Genomic DNA, 21988 nt, shown 5'->3' on the forward strand with positions numbered 1-21988 from the left:
GGGAAATTCTGTTCCATTATCATAATAAATATTTGTTTAAAAAGCAACTGCTATGGTGTGACAGTGGCTCCGTGGCAGAATTCTCACCTGCCACACGGGAGACCGGGATTTGATTCCCAGTGCCTGCCCATGCAAAACAATACAAAACAAAACAAAACAAACAAACAAAATGCAACTGCTACAGTGTTAAGCATAATTAATGTCAATTGTGATTAATATTATTTAAAAATTTGACAATTTTCCTGGTAATTTGCCTCCAGCTACTTGTGGAGTTAGCAGGACTATATATAACAGGCACTTAAAGTTATGAATGAAAAGCCATTATGCAAATGCGATGTAGAAGAGGTCTAGGATGTTTGCTCGAAATGTTCCCCTTCTTGGCTCTAACTATGTTCACTGATTCATCCTGACCCCATTTGGACCCAACTGTATGAAAAACTTCTTAGATGAGCTCATACTGTTATAACACTGTTTTTCTAAAAGAGGGTCTTTATTGAATAAAAAGGTATATGTAGATGCTTCTTGAGTGTAATGCAATGGCTTCTGAAGGCTGACATTTTGTGCAGGCCTGTTATTCCAGTAAATGATAAATCAGACCATAGTGAATTTTTTTTTTAATGTGGCAGGAACTAACAGAAATAGTGACTTCAAAACACTACAGACTACAACAGCCAAGGAAGGCAGCACTTGCCAGAAGAAAAGTTAACTTCCTAAGATGAAGTTGTCCAGAACTATATAATTCTTTTTCAGGTAGTCAATTTTGAATGTGCATCCATAGTGGCTGAATCTGGTGTTCTGATATTCCGGGCCCATTTTAATACAAATCTGCACCCCTTTTAGATCTGGAATAACTTCATTCAAAATAGCAGCGCAGTTACACAGGCACTACTGTACCCGCAAGTCACCATCGTATAAGAGTTGCAACAAGCTGTCCTATTCAGAGAAAAGTTAAGGCTGGTCGAGGGTCTGGGGAAGAAAGGCTGCAGCGGTGTTCGGAGGAGGGAAACCCCCTTTCTAAATCCCGCCCCTCGAGGCAGGGTCCCCTCTCGGCCAGCTCTGGAGGCCCGATCGGAACCGCGCGAAGTATGGACAACGTGAGCGCCTGCCTCACTGGGTTGGCGGGACGATGCCGCGAGGCCAGAAGGCCCGTGCAGTCCTGCAGCAACAGTCCTGCAGGCACTTTCCCACGTGACTCGCGTCGGGGAAGGCACTGTAATCATAACCTTCTCCCACACAAAATGGGCTCAGAAAAGCCAGACAGTTAACACCGGCTCAGCAGCCCCCGGCCCCACCAAACGACCGCTTCGCGGACGCTCCCCGCCCACTACAACGACGCGCGCCCGCGGAGGAAGCGAACAGTACCTGGTTTCCTTGACGGAAGTGACGTCACAGTGCAGCCGGTCTTCCTAGGCCCCGCCCCCGCCGCGCGTAGTGCATGCTGGCCTTTTAGTTCCTTAGGGAGAGGCGCCATGGCCTGTGGCTCTAGTACTTCCTGCCCCGCAGCCTTGGGTGGTCTTAGGACCGCTGCAAAACAGGTTGATGGATGCTTCCTGCCCTGTGACTGGACAGGAAACAAAGTCTGTGTAAGACACGGCGCCCACAGTGAAATAATTCAGGCTACGGGTGCTGTTTAAAAATTTCTAGTAGAAACATTTAAAAAGGTAAAAAACAGGTGAAATTAATTTTAATCACAGGTATCACATAACCCAGTATATCCAAAATATTATCACTTCAGTGTGTAATCAAAGTTTTTAAAAATTTGAGATATTTTGTTTTCATACTAAATTTTGAAATCTGGTGTATATTATTTAAAGCACTTCTCAGTTCAGACTAGCCACATATTAAATGATCAATAACCACATATGACTAGCGGCTAGTGTATCGGAGGGTGCAGATCTAAAATCTCCAGATTTCAAGGACAATTCAGGAGCCTATACTATCCAGCAATTACAGACCCCATTTGCTAAAGATGAAGATAATTCAACATTCCTCTGATACCCCTCAAAAATTAGAGGAGGGATAAGTGCAGTTTTGCTTGACCCCATCCTTCCTTTTTTCTGGTTCCAGAGGAATAGGGCCTCAGCTCTCCTCATTCCTGTCTAACATATTTAATCTACCGCTGACTGCCCCCTTCCGTATTTAAAGAAGCACCGATCCTGATTGGGGGATCATCTTCCAGGGTTCCCTATCTCAGGGACTGGCACTACCATTGATCTAGTTGCATACAGCAAAAGTGAGTAACCCTTCCTGTCATTTCCCTTCCCTTATCCCCACAATACAATCCAGTACCAAGTCCGGTTGATTTTACTTTCCATCTTGAATCCATCCACTTCTCTCCATCTCCCTGACATTGGTCTATTCCAAGCCACTATCACCTGCCTCTTGGATTGCTATGCTAACCTCTGAACTGGTCTCATCTTTTCTTGCCAATCTCCAGTTAGTTTCCACAGAGCAACCAGTGATCTTTTCAAATAGCAAATCTGATGTCACCCCCTGCCTGAATACTTCAGCGGCTTCCAGCACTCTTAAGATCCAGACAAAACTCCGTGGAGGGGCCTGTGGCTTTGGTGCTTCCCGCCCCACAGTCTTGGGTGGTCTTAGGCCAAGGCCTCATCTTGTGCCGGATTTTCTTGGCTTTCTGTACTCAAGTGTATTGGTTTATTCCATGCTTCTTCCTACCACAGGACCTTTGTACTTGTTGTCACTGCATGGAAAGTCTTTTCCTTCCTTTGACTATAGTTAATGCTTTTTTTCCCTGCAGATCTAATGTGGTCAGGGAAACCTGCCATAGCTAGGGTCCATTACAGTCCCTCAAAAACTCACGGACCTCTTCTTCAAAGTATTTACCAGAGCTGCCATTTTATGTAATTTTGGTGATTTATTAAATATCTGTTTTCCTTACAAGTCTAGAAGCTCGAAGTTTGGGAGTATGCCTGTTTCTGCTCACCCCAACACAGCAGTTAGCAAATTCTGTTTGAGAAGGTAATAAATACTTTATGATCCTTTTATTCTTTCTAGCTTTCATCTATTTGTTATTTTTCCTGCCAAATCTCAAAAATTGTCTACAACAGCTGCCTCAGTTCCCTCAACCTCCAGATTCTTTTAAGGCCAGAGAGCTGGCTTCTGTCCTGTCTTCTAGTAACAGCTCTGTCAGGGTCACTCATCACACCAACCCTTGTGGCCTTTCCCAATGGTCCACACTGATGATGTTGTCTGAAGTCCAGTCCCTTATCTGTTCTTGTCCATCTATACTCTTTCCCTTGGTGAGATGCTTCTCTGTTTTAGTTACCACTGCCTTGCAGCCTATCTTCTGAAATGCCACCTCATAGCCCACCACCACTGCCAACTGCTCCTGGAGCCTGTGCTTGAACCCCAGCAGGGGTGGGGATGATCAGTACTGTCAAGTATTCCCAGTTAGGGAATTGTGTGTGCTTAGCTCATTTTATCAGCTACGTAAGTAGAAACTTGCTACTGTGAAAATAGATCAGCAACTCCCAAACTTGGACACATGCAGACATTTTGCTGAGGGGCCTTCTTTTTTTTTTTTTTTTTAACTTATCTGAAAAATGATCCCCCAAACTGCTCTTCTGTGTCAGAGTAGAGGCTCCATTACAATAGAAGACCCTCAACCACACCCTTATCACATTCTTAGCCCTTTTGAATTGAGCTGAAGATAAGAAAACTCACTCTGATATATAACAGCCTACTTATTATTTATTCCTGGATGTCAAACAAGCATGTCACATTTCATGTGTCCAAAAACACTTGTTTCCCCCTCAAATATGTACTTCATCAGTCTTTCCTATCTCAGTAAATGACATCTCTTAGTTTTTTGGACTTGTCTTAGTTTGCCAGGCTGCTATGACAAATATCACACAATGGTTTGGCTCAAACAACAGGAATTTATTGTCTCCCGGGATTTTAGAGGTTAGAAGGCTTGCTCCCTCTCAGGGATGATAGCATCCTGGTGCTGGTTGCCACAATCCATGTTAGTACTCTTGGTCCCGACACATGGTGATGTCCTCTTTCTCTTCCAGGTTGTGTTGATTTTTGGCCTCGGGAGTCTCTCTGTGGCACTCTCTGTAAAGCCTCTGGTAATATGGATTAAGACCCATTCTGGTTCAGTTTGCCACACCTTAACTAAAAAAAAATCTCAAAAATGTCCTGTTTACCATGGGTTTGCATGCACAGGAACACAGATTAAAACATGATTTTTTTGGGGGTACGTAATGTTACTTAACACAAAACAAGGCCCCAAACCTCCAAGTCATCGTTGGCTCCTCTTTTTCTCACAGCCACATTATATCAGTTTATTCTGACTTAGGAACACAAGCAAAATCCAACCACTTGTAGCCATCTTCCTGGTTACCACCCAAGTCCAAGCTGTCACCTATCCCCAGTGTGCTACAACTGCCACTGTTGGTCTCCCTATTCTCACTAGTACCTACTTGTATAATCCTTTAAAAACAAGCCAGATGATATCACTGCTCTGCTCAAAACCCTTCAGTGGCTTCCTATCTCACTCATAATAAAACACATAGTCCTCTGCTTGGCTTATAGGGGCCTACATATCCTGGCTCCTCACTCCCTCACTGACATACACACCCTCCTCTCCAGCTACATCAAAACCTTTGCTGTTCCTTGAAAAGACAGTTCTCTAGCATGGACCACTTGTTTCCCACAGATTTCCCTGGCTCACTATGTCCACATTTCCAGAGATGTCACTTAACAGAGGCCTCCCTTGATTACCATATTTAAAATAGCACTGCCCCACCCAGCCATTTCTAAAATAGTACTTCTGCCCTTTTACTTTGTTGGATTTTTCTTTGTACTATGTAACACCACCAGAAAAAAATGTCTTTGTTTCTTGTTTGTTCATTCCCACGACCTCCCCTTAAAACAAAAAAGTTCCTTGAAAGCAGGAACTTAGCCTTTGTTCACTGCTGTGTTCTCAATCCTTTAGGAAATAAATAATATGGTATAATCCTAAATATTCATTAGGCCAGAGTCTGGGAAAAAATGTTGTCATTCAAAGGTAAGGAGAAGAATGCTAAGAGACAAGAGTAAAGACAAATAGTTTATTTGGTGACAAGGAGTAAAAAGGAATTCTTAATTCCTCTTCTCTCTTCTGGTGGCTGAACTGAACTTTAGGTAATCAAATGATTGCAGCACACAAGAAATCCCTTGCAGACCCTAATCTTTTGCAGAAATGCAAAGATGCCTGATTACATAACTTGCAATTATTATTTTCTAGACTGATGTGCTAACTGTTGTGCTTCTCAAGGTGTCAGTGGTTGCTACATTCTCCTTCTTGTCTTCGGGCTTCATGGCAGGAAACAGAAGCACTTCCTACAGGTGATAAAAATGTATTTTGAATCTAAAAATTTTTTCAAGCTATCCATCCATTCCTTTTGCCTCTGGTTATTATTACCACCCAAATCCAGAGATCCATGTATCTCAGCTGAAAAGACATGTGGTCCTCTTTTATTTCAACTCAGCTCCTCTCAATTGCACAACAAATAGTAGGACTGCTAGGACACTATGTCAAATGAATGAATAAAGAGAGGTTCTCTTAAACTTCGAGTTCCTCATTCATCAACAAGGGCTGACTTAAGGTCAAATACTGACCCTCTTCCTATAAAGTTACTTGCAACATCTGCCTGCTTTTCCTTCCAGGCACACCACACCCTACCTCCAACATAAGTGGTACCCACTAGGATAGTGTGTGCTGAGACGACTGCTCATGTACCTTGATGTTATTGGAGTCCGTGAGGAACATAGTGACACGGTCGATGCCCATGCCCCAGCCAGCTGTTGGGGGCAGCCCATATTCCAGGGCGGTACAGAAGTTTTCGTCTATGTACATGGCCTCATCATCACCAGCGGCCTTGGCCTAGAAGAGGAAAGAGAACCAAAGATGACATTATTCCAGGCTGCATTGTCTCTAGGTGTCCTAGTGAACACGTTAAGATGCATGGAGGAACTATCATTCCAGGGATGCTCCTAATACCTAGAACTTGCTGGGTATTGGTTTCTCAGTAACTCCTGGATTGAGTCATTTCTTTTAAAGCTTGAGAGGTTAGAACTGATGAAATCTACCTCAGAACACATCTAAGTTTCTCTGTCAAATAAAATACATCCATTGCCTGGGGCTCTGCAACTCCAGTTAGGATCATTTCTAGAGATTCTACAATTTCAAAGTTTTCCTCCCATTTCCTGATAGCACCTGTCAGTGGCAGTCAGAGTGCAAGCTGCAGTTTCTGGGGGGCTTCTGTCTTCATTATTCTTTATATGTCTCTTATCCCCAAGCCACGTAAATAATCTAAGAAACATAAAGCTCCTGCTTTGCAAATGTAATTTTTTTTCACCGTGAAGGTGATTTATTGGGAGTGCACTTTGCAAGGAACTGGAGGAATCTTCCCCAAACCAGTTCAAAGTTGGCATGTGACTTAGGGTTTTTATAGGTAAAGGGAAGGGGTGGGGATCAAAAACTAAGTAATGACCTCGTGATTCATTCTTGTCAGATAAGTGATAATGTTGGATCTGTGTGAGGAAGGCACCAGCAATTCCCCAATCTTGTGTTGTTCTCAAGCATGTCTTGTTCCAGCTTCAGTGATCAGCTTTAGAGATATTGATACACAAGCTCCCAAGTGCAGGATCTTCATGACTCCTTTCAAACTTTTGTCTTTTGAGGAGGAAGTCACTGATTCATTGGGCACAGGGTGTTCCTGATGCTATTCTGTTATCTTATTCCTCTAAGCAGTACAACATGAAGCTAAGTGAATAGTGGGTCCAAGGGCTCTATTCCAGTCTCAGCCTCCTGGTAATAAGCACCAGCCACTGCCTTCCCCAATGACATGGAAACGTCACTGGAGTTTTGTGAATTTCTGGTAATAAAATACTCTCATGTCCACATGCTGGGATGTGACTGCTGGTGAGCCAATCCTGGCATAGGACTTTTCCAGTTTATGCAGTACTTCAGCAAGCCTGTCTCTCCTATCCTCAGTTTCACTCGGCCTACATCCCGAAGAGGAAAACCCACACCCGAGCGGGATGAGGGCTTGCTCCTCCAAGAGAACAAATGTAATTTTGAAGACAAGTGTCATATTCCCCACGCAGACAATCATGTCTAAGTTCCTCTTATGTAGACATTCTAGAGACAAAACCAGTCAAAGTCTCCGTCTTGAAATGTGACTTCCTCCAGTGAGGCCTATGGCTTTATCCTGCACTTTCTTGAAATCACCAAGAGACAGAGACAATTGAAGATTAAGGCTGATGTCACTGGTCAGCGGGCACACTGATGCAATTCTTGCCTGTGCTTACACCCTTCCTTCCTTCCTTACCTTGGCCTGTTCTTCAAAAAGTTGTCGCTGCTTCATGGGGTCGTTCAGCTCAGTGTAGGCATTGCAGATTTCCTTCTTCATGACAAACAGCTCAAAGCGCTCTGTTAGACCCTCTTTAGAGCGATGCCTAGCAACAAGATATCAAAGGGGAGGCTGTAGATACAGGTCTACCAGTATTCCAAGATCTGATACAAATATAAGAATTCCTGAATTCTAGTTGACTTAGAAGTGTTACTATGACCTGAAGACTGAATATAACTTCAGCACCAATCATTTGGTATCATAGCGAGGGGTAGAGAGGCACGATTTAATTACCTTTGTAATAAGCATGTGTAATAGACTTTTAGATTGGTGGCCCCCAATGAAACACACCTCCTGGTTATACATGCCCTGCTGTAGTCCCCTCTCAAACTGACTCTGGACTGGGTATATAATTTGCTGTGACCAATGGGAAAACAGAGTGGGCCTGTTAAGTGTCTGTACATTGGGATTTGTTCTTTGGAATATTTTCTCTTGGAACCCAGCACCACGGGCTAAGGAAGTCCAGGTTACAATGCCAGAGAGAAGCCACATAAAGAAGCCCTGGAGGACAAAACACCATGTGGAAAGACCACATGCAGAACCAAACTGCAGAGCGCCCAGAAGAAAAAAGCCACCTGAAATACCCCAGCCAACACCACCTGGAGCAGAAAGACCACCCAGTCAACCCACAGAATCTTGATAATTAATAAACTGTTGTTATATGCCCCTAAATTTTGGGGTTGTTTATGAAGCAACAGGTAACTGAAACCCCATACTTTTATCTTACCACTTAGCCAAAGGGCTCATTATCTGCGGGTGATCACAGATGAATGTAGGATTGATGCAAGTCACTTCCAGGAACTCCCCGACAAGCTTAATGAGAAAGCAAAGCAGAGCTAGAGACCCTTTCCAAAAGGTATTTTGATTGTCTCAGCCTAGGTGGAAGAGGACTTAGCTCTCTCCCAAACTGGGATTTACCCCTTCTAGCTTTTCAATGGTTGACTGAGATAATATGTATGAACTATTTGGCACAGAGATTAGTCCAGCAGGAGTCCTCCTGCTCCTCTCTCTAGGGTTTTCTTGTAAAGCTACAGCTAGTTCTTTTGGGTTGGGCTCATCTTCACTGGGAGAAGAGGACCTGTCACCACAGAATGAGGACATATACTAGAAGGGCCTGGCCTCTCACCTTATCAAGGAGCCTGGCCGTGGTCCGAGGTGGAGTACAGTCAATAGCCTTCGCCACACAGATATCATCAAGAATTTTGCGAGTTTCTGTAATACGAGTGTCCAAGTTAGGACAGAAGATATCACACTACCCCAGTAAAAGAGAATAGAGAAAAGTGTGGAAAACTCTTGCCCTGACCCAATATGATTCAGAGCTGAACAGGAAGGCCATATAAGGGGCAGGGTATGTATGTGTGTGTGTGCCCCACCTTACCTTCAGTTTCAAAAAGATTAGTTTCAGGCAGCTTCACCCCCAGGGCTTTCTCAAGTTCTTCTACCATGCTGATTCTCCGGAATGGTGGGGTGAAGTCAATCTCACAGGCTTGGCCCTCTGGGCCATCTGGATGGTAAGTGACCTGGTAACTGCCTGTAATGTGCTTCACCATTCCTGGGAGAAAAACCTGCCATTTAAAAGAGGAAGCCCAGGAAACCCACCTCTAAAGTAGTACACCAGCCCCCTGGACACATGTGAAAACCACGGGAGCAGGAGAGGGTCACCTGAAATCATCTTCTCAGTGATTTCCATGAGATCATGATAGTCTGCATAGGCCATGTAGAACTCACAGGTGGTGAACTCAGGATTGTGAGTCAAATCGATTCCTTCATTCCGGAACTGGCGTCCAATTTCATATACCCGGTCAACGCCTCCAACAACCAGCATCTAACAACAATACATGGCCATGTTAGCCAATTTTGTCTTAATGACTCTGGAAAATCAGTCTACAAAAACCCCTACTAGGTACTCATAGTTCAGCAATGCTCTCAGATCTCTCTACCCAAAATGCCTGGTACCCTGTTCTCTTAGGCTCTTGTAGAGGATAGTTATCATTCTTTTTTTGGCTGCCCAAGACCTCTGAATACTTTTCCTATGTCACAAATGCATCCCACACCTTCTGAGTTTGAGACTCCTCAAAGATGAAGTTTATGACGGAAACTGCACAAATGAGACTTCAACATAGGAATGAGTGAAAGAAGACATAGGTAAGACATAAACAACGCATAAAATTCATTCTGGTGAAGGGGTGAGAAATATCTAGCTTACAGAGTTACAGCTGCAGAGGTCCTAGTGGCAACGACCTATCCCTAGTACCAGAGTTAAGAGCTGTGATAACTCCCCAGTGGAAAAAATGCTGGGTTCTCCATGGGAACAGATCAAAAATTCAGAATCATTCCCAGTTGTGTGGTCTCCAAGCCTGATTCTCTAAGTTCCTTGGAGATTGTGTGCTTCCTTATGTATTTGAATACATTTTTCTTTTGCTTAAACTAGTTATAATGGATTCTGCTGCTTCAACTAAGACTCTGAATGACAGTTTTCATTATTTGCTCTAGTGATCTGAAAGTACAGATTTATAGTGATTAGGAGATACATATTTCCAACTTTCTGAGAGACAAAAAGCTTTTTCTTCTACAAAAGACCAAAATCGGATCCAATACAAGGAAGACTATAAACTTAAAAGTATTACAGGGAAAAGTAGGTTAAAAGGACCTGTATACTTAAAAAAGACAGTCCTTTTGCCATCTACTCAGCAATGCTCTACTGATCTTGTACAGAAACTCTATAAACATTATATGCACAAACCTGCAAATTAGAATTTTCTAACTCTATGGGTTGTTCTAACCTTCCTCTTCCTCTTATTTCTGACTGCAACCTTCTAACCAATGTTTTCCCGGTCTTCTGTTTCTCTAAGGGAAAGGACTCATTATTGATTACCTTATGGTACAGTTCTGGAGCAATTCTCATGTATAAGTTCATGTCTAGTTCGTTGTGGTAGGTGATGAAAGGCTTGGCCACAGCTCCCCCAGGGATAATGTTCATCATGGGAGTTTCAATCTAAAAAGAGAGGTAGAGACACTTGGAACTCAGACAACCAGAGGCCTTGGGGACAACCAATGCTTTACATGCAATACAGCCTAAGCCTATTATATCCCAAAGTAAAAGTTCAGGTCAATGGTAATGTGCAAGTGATTGACAAGAAAAGCACAGATATCTTGGTTTGGTAGAATATTGTCTCAATTTCTAATAAGACCATAGAATGGTTTATTAACATAGACCATAAACTTTCAGCTGTAAATGGGAATCTAAACGAATATAATCTTCTTCAATTTTGCAGTATTTATTAAACATTTAACTGCTTATATCTTTGACTTAGTTATTCCACTTCTAGAAATGCATCCTACAGAAACATAGCACATGGGCACAAAGATGTTCACTGAAACATTACCCACTATAGATGAAAATCAGAAAACAACCTCATCAATAGATGAAATAAATATACATGTGGCATTAAAAAGATGTGTAACAAGGGCTCCAGAATGTATTTTTTCAGTAGCAAAAAACAGGTTTGTCATAGTACATATGTAACCTCATACTTTAAGCAAAAATAAGATAACCACTTCAAGAGTTTCCATGTGTACCCTCCCTACAAAATGCACATATGTATATATATGTATAATGCATAGTAAATGGCATGGAACGGTACTTATCAAATGTAACAGTCGGGGAGAGAAGTTAGATGGGAGGAATGAAAGGGGACTTTTAACTTTTATTCTATGTATTTATTGAATTTGTTTAATAGTAACATGAACTCACCTTTCTCTTTTACAATAAAAATGTGTTAATGCTACAAAAAGTAAACTGATTTGACAACATATTGAACAAGGCAAGGCAGCATTAACATGTGGATGGCCTTGCATTTTGTTCATTATCCTGGAAATAGATCCCGCCATCTTAACTAGGGCACTAAATAAACATGGTGGGTTAAAGACACTGGCAAAAAGAGATGTTTTCATTGTGCATGAAGGATACTGACTCAGGGGAGGCTTTGGAAAATGATAAGGACGGATAGGAAGAGGCAACCATAGCAAGGCAGCTCATCAAATTACAAGTAAGAAATTCTACATCACCTCTAAGAATCCCAACTCATCCAAGAAATTTCTTATATATGTGATGATCTTAGAACGGATGATAAATTTCTGCCTCACAAAGTCATTCAGGATCAAGTCCAGGTATCTCTGACGATATCGTGTTTCCTAAACCAAAAGAAGCCATTAGAAATCACTGACATGTCTGATTCAGTTGTATGACAAAATGGAGGGAATGCTTCTGTGTGCCACAGCTAGGAGTTTACCTTATCCTTGAGGCCAAAGTGAAGATGAGGTAACATATGCAAGCAGGGAGACAGTAGTGTGATCTCATAGGGAATGATGCTCAGCTCACCCTTCTTGGTTTTCCCAGGATTCCCCTGAACGCCAATTATGTCTCCCCGATGCAGTTTATTACTGATTTTAATAAATTCTTCTTCTGATTTATAATTCCTAAGTAAAAGGAAAATGTACTTCAGTATACAAAAGCTAAAATTAAAACTGACAATGGCATACTTTGAATCTTCACTGAACTATTAAAGCTTAGTTGATGTGAGCCCAAGAAGAATCTCAGATTTAAGGGCAAATGTTATCTTTTCGTTTTCACTGGCATACAAGCTGAGATTAGTCTTTACTATGGCCAGACAGTCTTTTTATCTTTTCATCCTCTTCTCAGCCTTTCCCAACCATAGTCCCCTTCTTCTTGCCCTAACATCAAGCAGCAATAGGATAAGACCACATGAGCTTCCATCTCCAGCATGCTGCTCTAAGCTAGACTAGAAAGGCCTATTAGCTGGGTATTTCTATATACCTGGAATTGGCCATGACTTGCAACTTGACCCCCTCTCCTCGAAGGTCATAGAAGATGAGCTTTCCCCCAGAAGCTCTTTTGGCATGGATCCTACCTAGAAAAACAAAAGCAAAAATACTGACAGAACTGAAAGACACCATTTCATGATGTAAGTGCTACAAATCTCCTTTTGCGTTTTTATGTCAGAGCAGAACACAAACCAGACAATCTGATTTTAGCGTGGGCTCCAAACCCCATCTTTTTCTTCATAACAATGATTCCCATTCAAAACATTTAAAGCTGTATAGAAAGATCTGGCTTTAAAGATGTTTACTGGATTCCTGAAGATGGCAGTGGTGGTGACAGCAGATCTTTTGGATCTTCCTAAATCCTCACATAAAAAAACCTGAAGCACAAGTAGATAGGCTAAAAACCTAAAGACACCCAAGGTTTCTTGTAGTTTCTGTTGGTTAGAAGAAACAGAAAGTTGAGGCTAGAAATAAAAATTTAAAAATGGAGATAAAAAGGATTCGAGAGAAAGTGACAAATATTGAAGACCAGTGAAAAAGACTCAATAAATGGATAAAAGGAATCCCCAAAAGGAATTCAAAGCACGAAATACAAAAAAATTATAATTCAAGAAAAATTTCTGAAAATATGTATTTAAAGGGAACACTATTTCTGAGCATAGTGATCCAGATTAATGTCAAGACATATATAGTAAAATTACTGGGTATGTAGGCAAAAAGAACACATGATTTAAGGAAAAAGAGCTCTTCACCACTCTGACAACACTTTATGTCCAAAGAAAGGTGGTGGAGGTGGGGTACGGAGAAGACTAGTACATCAAAAAATGCAAGCCAAGGATTTTACATGCAGCAAGACCACCCTTTTAAATATAAAGAGCAAAGATAAGCTGTTATCAATAAGCAAGAATTCAGGGAAATATTATTTCCATGAGCTCCTCTGGAGGGATCAGCCAGAGAACAAGCTTCAGACAGACTAGCATATGATGGCTACATGGTGAGATAATAGAAACAGTACAACCACATGAACAAGAAACAAAAAAGGGGAGGGGGCTAGAATGGGAATAGTATATTCAAATTTACTTATTTTTATTGTCACCAATAATTATTATCTATGGTGGTAGTATTAGTACTGTTGCAGGAGTAAGATGTGATAATGCAAATTAAGTAACTATGGGCTATACATTTCCTTCGCTTTTCAGAACCAGAAAGGAGATAAGAACAAAATACAAACTCTGAAACCTTGCAGTTCTAAACTTGAAGTAGAAATACTATCTTGAACTCATAAGGTTCACCTTTAGGTCTATACAGGCATACCTTGTTTTATTATGTTTTGCTTATTGTACTGTGCAGATATTGTGCTTTTTTACAAATTGAAGGTCTGTGGCACCCAGCACTGAGCAAGTCTTTCAGCACCATTTTTCCAAAAGCATTGGCTCATTTCATGTCTCTGTCACGTTTTAATTAAGGTATGTCCATTTTTTTTAGACATGTTATTGCACATGTAACAAACTACAGTACAGTATAGACATAATTTAATATTTTCTAAATATAACTTCTATACACACTGGGAAACTAAAAAATTTGTGACTTGCTTTATTATGATATTCACATTATTGCTGCAGTCTGGAAATATATACACATACATATATATACATATATATTTCCTAGTTCTGTTCACTGAGTAGGTCTGGTAACAATAGCCAATCAATAGCAATAAGCATTTCAAGTGATCAAACTGTAGCCTTCAAAATCATTTTCCATTATAAGAAACCAGGGCTTCTTGGATAAATGGCTGATTCCAAGTCTAGGGCAGGATACATATACGATGAGCCCGGAACACAGAAAGCTAGGAAAAACGACTAGAGTCTCCATGTTAATATGATTTAGGAACTAACATGAACAGGTTCCCACTGGCCAAAGATGGGACAATTTGGGTTTCAATAAAGGAAAGAAGTAAAATGAATTGAAATCCATAAAATATGTTTAAATCCCTGAGCTAAGAATGATATGTTTTCACGATCACACAGTCACATTGTGACAGCTGTATCATTATTCAATCATCCTCAAGAAACACGGCTACCGGAACACAGCTCTACATTTTTAGGCAGTTCCCTCCAGCCTCTCCATTACATCTTGAATAACAAGATGATATGTACTTGATGCGTAAGAATAACCTCCAGGATAACCTCTCGTCTCTGTGTTTGGAATCTCTCAACCATTGGCACTTTGTCTCATTTCCCTCTTCCCCCTTTTGGTCGAGAAGGTTTTCTCAATTCCTTGATGCTAAGTCTCAGCTCATTCTAGGGTTTTTCTCAGTCCCTTGATGCTGAGTCTCAGCTCATTCCAAGATCTCTGTCCCACGTTGCCAGGAAGGTCCACACCCCTGGGAGTCATGTCCCATGTAGAGAGGGGTAGGGTAGTGAGACTGCTCGTTGTGTTGGCTGGAGAGAGGCCACATCTGAGCAACAAAAGAGGCTCTCTTGGGGGTGACTCTAAGGTCTAAATTTTAAGTAGACCTGACCTCTCCTTTGTGGGGATAAGTTTCATATGAACAAACCCCAAGACTGAGGGCTCAGCCTATAGCTTTGGTTGTCCACACTGCTTGTGAGAATATCAAGAATTCAACTTGGGGAAGTTGAATTTCTCCCTGTTCTCACCATTCCCTGAAGGGGGCTTTGCAGATACTTTTCCACTCACTAATCGAATCACTCTGGGATTCATCGGGGCATCACTCTGGACAAACCAGCAAAACTCATGTCCTACCTGAGATTCCAAGTCTGGAGATTATTCTTACACATTAAATATATATCACCTTGTTAGTCAAGATGTAATGGAGAGGCTGGAGGGAACTGCCTGAAAATGTAGAGCTGTGTTCCAATAACCATGTTTCTTGAAGAAAAACATCTTGTATAATCATATAGCTTTCACAATCTGACTGTGTGATTGTGAAAACCTTGTGTCTGATGCTTTTATCTACCTTATCAACAGACAAGTAAACATACGGAATAAAAATAAATAATAGGGGGAAGAAATGTTAAAATAAATTCAGTAGATTGAAATGCTAGTGATCAATGAAAGTGAGGGGTATGGTATGTATGAATTTTTTTCTGTTGTCTTTTTATTTCTTTTTCTGAATAGATGCAAATGTTCTAAGAAATGATCATGATGATGGATACGCAACTATGTGATGATATTGTGAATTACTGATTATATATGTAGAACGGAATGATCTTGTTAAAATGTTTTTGTTTGTTGTATTTAAACAAATAAAAAACCTATTAATATATTTATATATCAAGGTGCTAGCAGGGACGCTCTGAGTGGTGTGACTGGGGTATTTAAACTTCTCTATAAGTAATAGGTTTTTTTTTTGAGGGGGGCCGTATGAGGGCAAGGAAAAGAAGTGATTTTTTTTTTTTAATTAAGGCAAAGAAGGCCCCACCTAAGAACAATAATGTAAAAATAACAAAATTCTAGAGATAATCTCAGCACAAAGCAATCTCAGGCCAAAAATTGGACTTGATGGGAACCTGGGAAGATGATTTCCACTGATGAAGAGAAGTCCTCCTAAAGAATGTGATGGTTATGTATCAACTTGGCCAGGTTATGGGGTCCAGTTATTTGGTCAAGCAAGCCCTGGCCTGATTGTTCCTGTGAAGATATTTCATGCACTTAAATTATCAGGGAGCTCATGGAAAACCCTCACTGGAGTTCCCTTCCTGCAGCCTGCCCTACAGAATCTGGACTTGCCCATCCCAACAGTCACGCGAGCCAATTTCTATAAAAAATCTACTTTGGTTCTGCTTCCCTAGAGAATCCTTCTAATACAAAGGACTATGCGCTGGCAGAAGTGTCAGGCTGGGAGTTCTTTGAGAATGCCTCTTTCTCCGCACTTCACCTTGTCTGGATGCGATCCCATACCTCAGGCTCATCTACCTTTTTCTGGGAGTAAGTATAATGACACTGTTTCAGTAGCCTCCTGCTGGTTACTCGAGAGCAAGACCAAGCCAGACCTTCCTCTGTTCTACTGAAGAGGTCTGCCTTCTATGGGAGCTCAGTGAACTGATTGGGAGCCTTCCTACCTGCCACCTTTAAGGTGATATCAGTCAGGTGATCCCCAGGCTGTAGGTGACTATACTGCTCAATGAAGTGAGTGAGCGAGATATCCACATGGAACTTGTGTGGGTACGGGTCTTCCCCATTGACCTTCAGCTGGTGGACAGCTTGACTGCGGATCTTGTAGTATTGCTGTAAAAAATACATAAGAGCCTTCAAGAAGCTAAAGCTGACCAGACCAGTGGCCCATCTATCAATGCACTATGTTCTGCCTCAGAGTGACCCCAGTACATTGAGGTTTCCTTAAATACCCCCAGTTTCAGAAATCACAGTATTGTGTATGGAGTGAGATTTGTACTTATAATGTGCAGGATGACCAAATCCATAGCTGGAATTGAAATGCAGAAGAGCAAAAATGTTCAGATTCAACAAAAAGAAAGAACTGGAGTTCTACCTAAATAATAAAGTTAAATTGATACAGGTGGCCTTGGTGGATCACATCTACACGGTGAGTCACTTATCTTCTTTCCTATCCTCCAGACCCTAGCTATAAATCAGACTCCCCCGCCTCTGCAGGCCAAGGGGCCTGTTACAAAAAGCAATATTCTACAGTAGGGGTCAGTGAACTTTTTCTGATGCAACTACTCAACTCAACTCTAGTGCTGTGGTGCAAAAGCAAGCCTTAGACAGATGTAAACAGATGGGTACAGCTGTGTTCCAACAAATTTCATTTACAGAAACAGGTGGGACAATGGGCAATTGTGAGCTGATGTGGCCTAAGGGTTGTAGTTTGCTCACCCATGTTTTGCTCCCAGGCCCTCCCTAACCCACTCTCTATCTTCTGGTCAGCAGTCTCATGGAATTCTCTACAGCCCCCATCAGAAGCTACCCTGTGTCAAGCCATGCTGGTGACCAAGGGAACTCACATTTGGGTCTAGGCTCTCCTCCTTGGCACCCACACCATCATCAGTGGTGTGGCTGGTGGTAGCAGCATCCTGGTTTAGCTGTTTCTCACTGAGCTCCTTCTGCTTGGCCTCTTTCTCTGCTACTTTCTTCTCGGCTTTCAGGCGTCTCTTTAGCTCACTGTCAGGAAGATGAAAACATTCAATGTGATAATTGCCTGAAGAGTGTCCTTCTATGTCCCAGCCCATAGCCACTTATCAAAAATACAAATAGCCTGAGGAACTGTTCTTGCTCAACACTATGGCTAAAAGTTCGCAGCCCATCTCTAGTTTCATAGTCATTAAACTTCAATAGATGAAAGAGACAAAGGGAAAAATAAACTTAGAGCAAAGATATGAAAGATCTCTCTCAGTCTCTGCTTTCCAGTCTCAAGTCATTGGCATTAGGTCCCCACTAAAATAAGATGCAAAGAAAATACTATTAGCTTACATTTAGAATAGGAAAAAAAGGTTTTCTAGAAAATCACCAGAACATGCTTTTCTTGAGCTGAGACTGGGAACTCCTTGAGGGCAAGGAATTAATCTGTTATTTGGTTTGCCCTGGAGAAAATGAAGTTCCTAATATACCAGATCAACATTTCCAGTTGAGCATTTTCTTCCTGCTCTCTTCCCTGAGTAATGAGTCAGCCCAGGGGGCTCGGCTCTTCGGAGGTCAAGGAGACACCCCACTGACAAACTCTCCAAGAATGGCCTTCAGTATCACCCCATTCTTTCACTGGACCTGATTTTTACAATGATCTGGGCAAAGCAGTGTACAAAGTAGTGCAATATAGAGGTACTATGCCATCTTTGAAGTCAGAATTCCTGGGACTAAATCTTGGCACACCCAACTACCAAGTATGTGACCTTGAGCAAATGATTTAACTTTTCTTAGCCTTGGTTTCTTCACCTGTAAAACTGAAGTAATAATAGATCTCTGTACCCGAACTCTTGTTTTGAGGATTATCTCAATATATGCAAAAGGGTGACCACAGCACTAGCATTTATTAAGCACTCAAATGTTAGCTATTCTAGCTATCCCTCATCATCAGAATTTAGGACAGGAAACACAGATTTGGACACATTTCTGATCAAATATCCCCACTATCCATATCTTGATACTTGGTACCTGAGACTCAAAAATTAAGGTGATTTGGATAATCTGATATCCCTTATGATCTGAACTTGCTTTCTGAATTCAGAAAACAGAGAATGACAGCCTCATTATCAAAGAGAATTAATTGACCACTCTTTTCAAACCAATGATAATCAAATATTCTAAAATGGTGAACATGACACATGATCCTAAGTCATGCCTGCATATTGTTTGGCCACAGTGCACATCCTTCATTTTCAATATAATTTTAGAATAGCTCAATTGAAAAAAAAACAAACAAAAAAAAATTGGGGGTTTGAAATGATCACCTCTTAAGAAAAACTGATTAAAGTAGGTAACTCTTTCTAGAGGTAACTAGTCTTTAACATAAAGCCAACTTTCCCAAAACAGTGTGCTAGGTTCTCTGTGCTGTAATTTAGTTAGTGGGAATCTAAGGGTACCTAGTTCTTCCTAGGATTAAGATGATAAACTGTTTCCCATTCATCTAGGTATGGCTCGTTAATTCAGATCAACCCTAAGGAAATTCCAAAAAGGTACTAGGGATCATGACACTGACACTAGAAACCAAATTAATCTCAAGAGCAAATAATCCCAAGGAAGACAGGAAAGGGAAAATAACCTGCACCAGAAATTATTTATTCATACAAGGGCTTTGTTCTCAGGGCTGTTAGAGAATAAGATCCACAGGCAATCCCAAAAATCTAAGAAGAAAGAATTTGAATTTAAGAGAAAATGAAAAAGGATTATTAGTTGGCAGCAAGGCTCTTTGTTTCCTTAGCAATAAGTACAAAGACTTAACCAAGGGCTTAATGGCTAAGGAACTAAGTAGGGGAAGGATTTTTTGCTCCCACAGCAGTATATAAGGTTAACAGGCACCAACCTTCTTTTACTAGAAAGTGGCTTGTCCTTGTGAAGCGCTGTGAAAGGAGCAAGTTGACCCAGTCGCAGCTCCCTCTGACCCCACTGTGCCCAGGAGGTTTGGCGCAGGGACTCCCTAACAAGCCTTACAGCCGCTTGAGTCAACATGGCAGAATACTCTGGAACTAATGATTACCACAACCTAACAGGAAACACAGAGAGGTGGTGTCAGATGGGACAGGGACAGACAGTAAACATACACCCAACCAGCACTCTCCTGCTCTTATTGGGGGTGGAGCTGTATTACTTTTCAGTGTCCCATTTAAAAGATCCTCTCAGCTGACAGAATACTGTGCCTCACCACTGTAACTGACAATGTTCTCAGTCCTGGCTGTGTAAAAGGCACATATCTGGGGTCAAAAGTCAATACAGCAAGTCAGTCAATAGCTTACAAGGAGAAATGATCATACTGATTACACATTCTAGAAAACTAGAGCCTGGATGTGAGAGTATTTCTGGAGCCTCGAAAGTGTAGTTTCTCTCCTGGATGACATACCTGGAAGATGGCAATGGGGAGCATATAAAATGAGAGGAAAATATCACTATCATACAACGATAGTACAACTATCATACTAAAGAACCTCTGAATCAAAGATGAGACTTATTTGCAGCTCTAGGAACAAGGAGGAAAGGGTAATTTCAGAAAGGTCTAAGATTAGATTTTATTTATACATTATTAACACTGGAAAGCAATGAAACTCCAGGGATCATGTTGTTTACTGAATTCAGAGAAATTAGAGGAGGATTTTAAGGTGGGATGAGTTACAGGGGCAGGCAGCCCATCTGTTTTTAAAACCTGGCATAAAATGGTGCCCACTAAAGGTTTCAAACCAAGGAATTTCCAAGAATGATTAAGGAATAGAAGGGAATGTTAATCATAAAAACACTTTTAGCTCACGGTTACTAGAGGAACATACCATATCAATGGCTGAGTTGTACACAATGTGAGACAGTGTTGTGCAGTCACTATCAAGAATGTGGGCTGTGGGGTTAAGGACTTGATTTTAGATTTTTTGTCTTCAATGCTTTGGATCAGTGCTAGATCATGGTTTAGCTATGTACACTTCAGTAATGTATTTAATCACTCAGAGCCTCAATTTATTACTCTGATGAACTTCCTCTGCAAGGTTATATTGAGATTAGACATTAAATTTGTGTAGATCTAGCTTAGTGCCTGGTACATTAAAGCTGCTCAAAAGAATGGTAGCTGCCATTAGTCTAAGTGTTTAGAAAGGGATTGACCAGTTCCTCAATTAACTTTAAAATTGCACCCTCAACTGGAAACCTTGATTATAAGGTTGTACATCTGTGATTTACAGCTCTAAAGTTCAGTTACTCATGTAATAGCTCAAAAGTCCTGTCAATCTTCCCTAAGATAGAAGTCCAAGGCAAGATTCCAAATATTTATGGCGATCCATCACATCACTCTTGGGAAAGTCAACTTTCAGGGTGCTATCAAACAACAAATTAGACATTTCCTTTCTCATTTTTCTAGACTGTTTAAAGGATATACCTGGAAACACAAAAGGAATTTTACTAGTTCTTACCCACTGAGCGCCTAAAGCAACTCCATCAGGGTTCATTTCAGCAAGAGTTGGGTCCTAATGCCCTAAACGCAGCCATTATGTAACTAATTAACTTCTCTTTTATGCCTCTGGAATGGTACTAGTTGGAATAGTACCAGTTATGTACCATCCTTGGAAGCACTGAGAAAAACACCAATCATTCCTGTGTTTTGTGATTCAAGGGAGGAACCCCAGTTGAGGGGGGATTTAGTCTTCAGAGAATAAAAGATACGACTTGGTGTTTAATGGAAGCTGGCTTCATTTATTTATGCTCACGCTTATACGCCAAGAAGTTGGAGTGGTTAATAAAGATACATTCAGCAGCGCAGCTTGGTGTACCCAACTGAACAAGGCAATTCTTACTATTAAGCATTGGTCACTCATTCGATACACACAGATGTTATGACCACCCCATGTGGGTAGATGCTCGACACAGTTTTAAAACTGATACCTTTATTACAAACGGCTCATTTAAAAAAAAAAAAAAAGAAAAACTTGTTGAGGCCAAAGAAAAAGTGACGGTCTTTCTGGGAAGCCAGGGCATTCAAAATTTCTCCAACCTCTCCAATCCCCCTCCCCACTTCCCACTTTGACATCCAGGCAAAATCGCATAATTTTCTCTCTTTAAACATTTTACTTTTTTTTAGTAACTTAAACATACGCATAGTTCGAAATTCACATTGGGACGTGGGTCAATAATTAAAGAACGCTTTTCCCAGAGAGAGAGAAGTAAGCTTTGCTCTACTTTACTATCACCTTACGGTTCTCAAGCCAGCTCCTCCTCCGCATCCTCTTACCCCAGGCGGCGCCGAAACCAGGCCAGACCACGTCGCGCGCGGCATGTGTTTCCCGAGCGCGGCGGTTACGTCCCTGCATGTCCGCACCCAGGCGAAGTGGCAGGAAGGCCCCAGGCACAGCCTTCTCGGAGGGAGCCTGGAGGAGCTTCCCATCCCTCAAATGCTTTAACGCTCGGCAGGACACTTACTTCTTGCTCAGTTTAGGCTCGCCGCCGTCCACTTTCACCTCCGGCCCCTGCACCGCGGCCATCTCCCCCGAACTCCAGATCTAAAAAGGACAAGAGGCTCACATTGACTTCCAGGTCAGGGTTCAGGGCCCCGCCGC

General features: G+C 41.5%; 2 protein-coding genes across 8 annotated transcripts in view; both read right to left on the reverse strand.

The window, feature by feature from the left end:
• The window catches only part of ADAT1 (adenosine deaminase tRNA specific 1), a 28157-nt gene extending 25698 nt beyond the window's left edge, over positions 1–2459 (reverse strand). For 3 of the 4 annotated variants that reach the window (XM_077133077.1, XM_077133079.1, XM_077133080.1), the window contains exons 1-2: positions 2290–2403; positions 1363–1561 (exon numbers count right to left, since the gene is read on the reverse strand). The gene's annotated coding sequence lies outside the window, so the exon portion shown is untranslated. Of the gene's footprint in view, positions 1–1362; positions 1562–2289 lie in introns of all 4 variants that reach the window. The other variant, XM_077133078.1, reaches the window with a different exon arrangement.
• Positions 2460–5064: 2605 nt separating this feature from the next.
• On the reverse strand, positions 5065–21985 carry KARS1 (lysyl-tRNA synthetase 1). Of its 4 annotated transcripts, none has more exons than XM_077133083.1 (15): positions 21852–21982; positions 19264–19443; positions 17252–17408; positions 16352–16517; positions 12262–12355; positions 11717–11903; positions 11493–11618; positions 10300–10419; positions 9087–9249; positions 8803–8976; positions 8551–8636; positions 8152–8237; positions 7344–7470; positions 5750–5893; positions 5065–5349 (listed from the first exon to the last, which is right to left on the reverse strand). In XM_077133083.1, the coding sequence occupies exons 2-15, from the start codon at positions 19407–19409 to the stop codon at positions 5251–5253; spliced, it is 1875 nt and encodes a 624-aa protein (XP_076989198.1). In that variant the 5' UTR covers positions 19410–19443; positions 21852–21982; the 3' UTR covers positions 5065–5250. The 4 variants fall into 4 exon arrangements, with proteins under 4 accessions (XP_076989198.1, XP_076989199.1, XP_076989200.1 ...); XM_077133084.1 differs by lacking the exon at positions 21852–21982 and adding an exon at positions 21664–21827; XM_077133085.1 differs by lacking the exon at positions 19264–19443 and having other exon boundaries at positions 21852–21985.
• Between the last annotated feature and the right edge of the window lie 3 nt (positions 21986–21988).

The sequence above is a fragment of the Tamandua tetradactyla genome, chromosome 16 (assembly GCF_023851605.1).
Source record: "Tamandua tetradactyla isolate mTamTet1 chromosome 16, mTamTet1.pri, whole genome shotgun sequence".
Lineage (NCBI taxonomy): Eukaryota > Metazoa > Chordata > Mammalia > Pilosa > Myrmecophagidae > Tamandua > Tamandua tetradactyla.

Coding starts and splice junctions, on each gene's coding strand:
- KARS1 (XM_077133083.1), bottom strand. CDS start 19,409: ATGTTGACTCAAGCGGCTGTAAGGCTTGTTAGGGAGTCCCTGCGCCAA. Junction 8,977..9,086: donor CACTGAGAAGATGATTTCAG/GTGACCCTCTCC, acceptor TTTTTCTCCCAG/GAATGGTGAAGCACATTACA. Junction 7,471..8,151: donor ATGAGCCCTTTGGCTAAGTG/GTAAGATAAAAG, acceptor TCTTGTTGCTAG/GCATCGCTCTAAAGAGGGTC.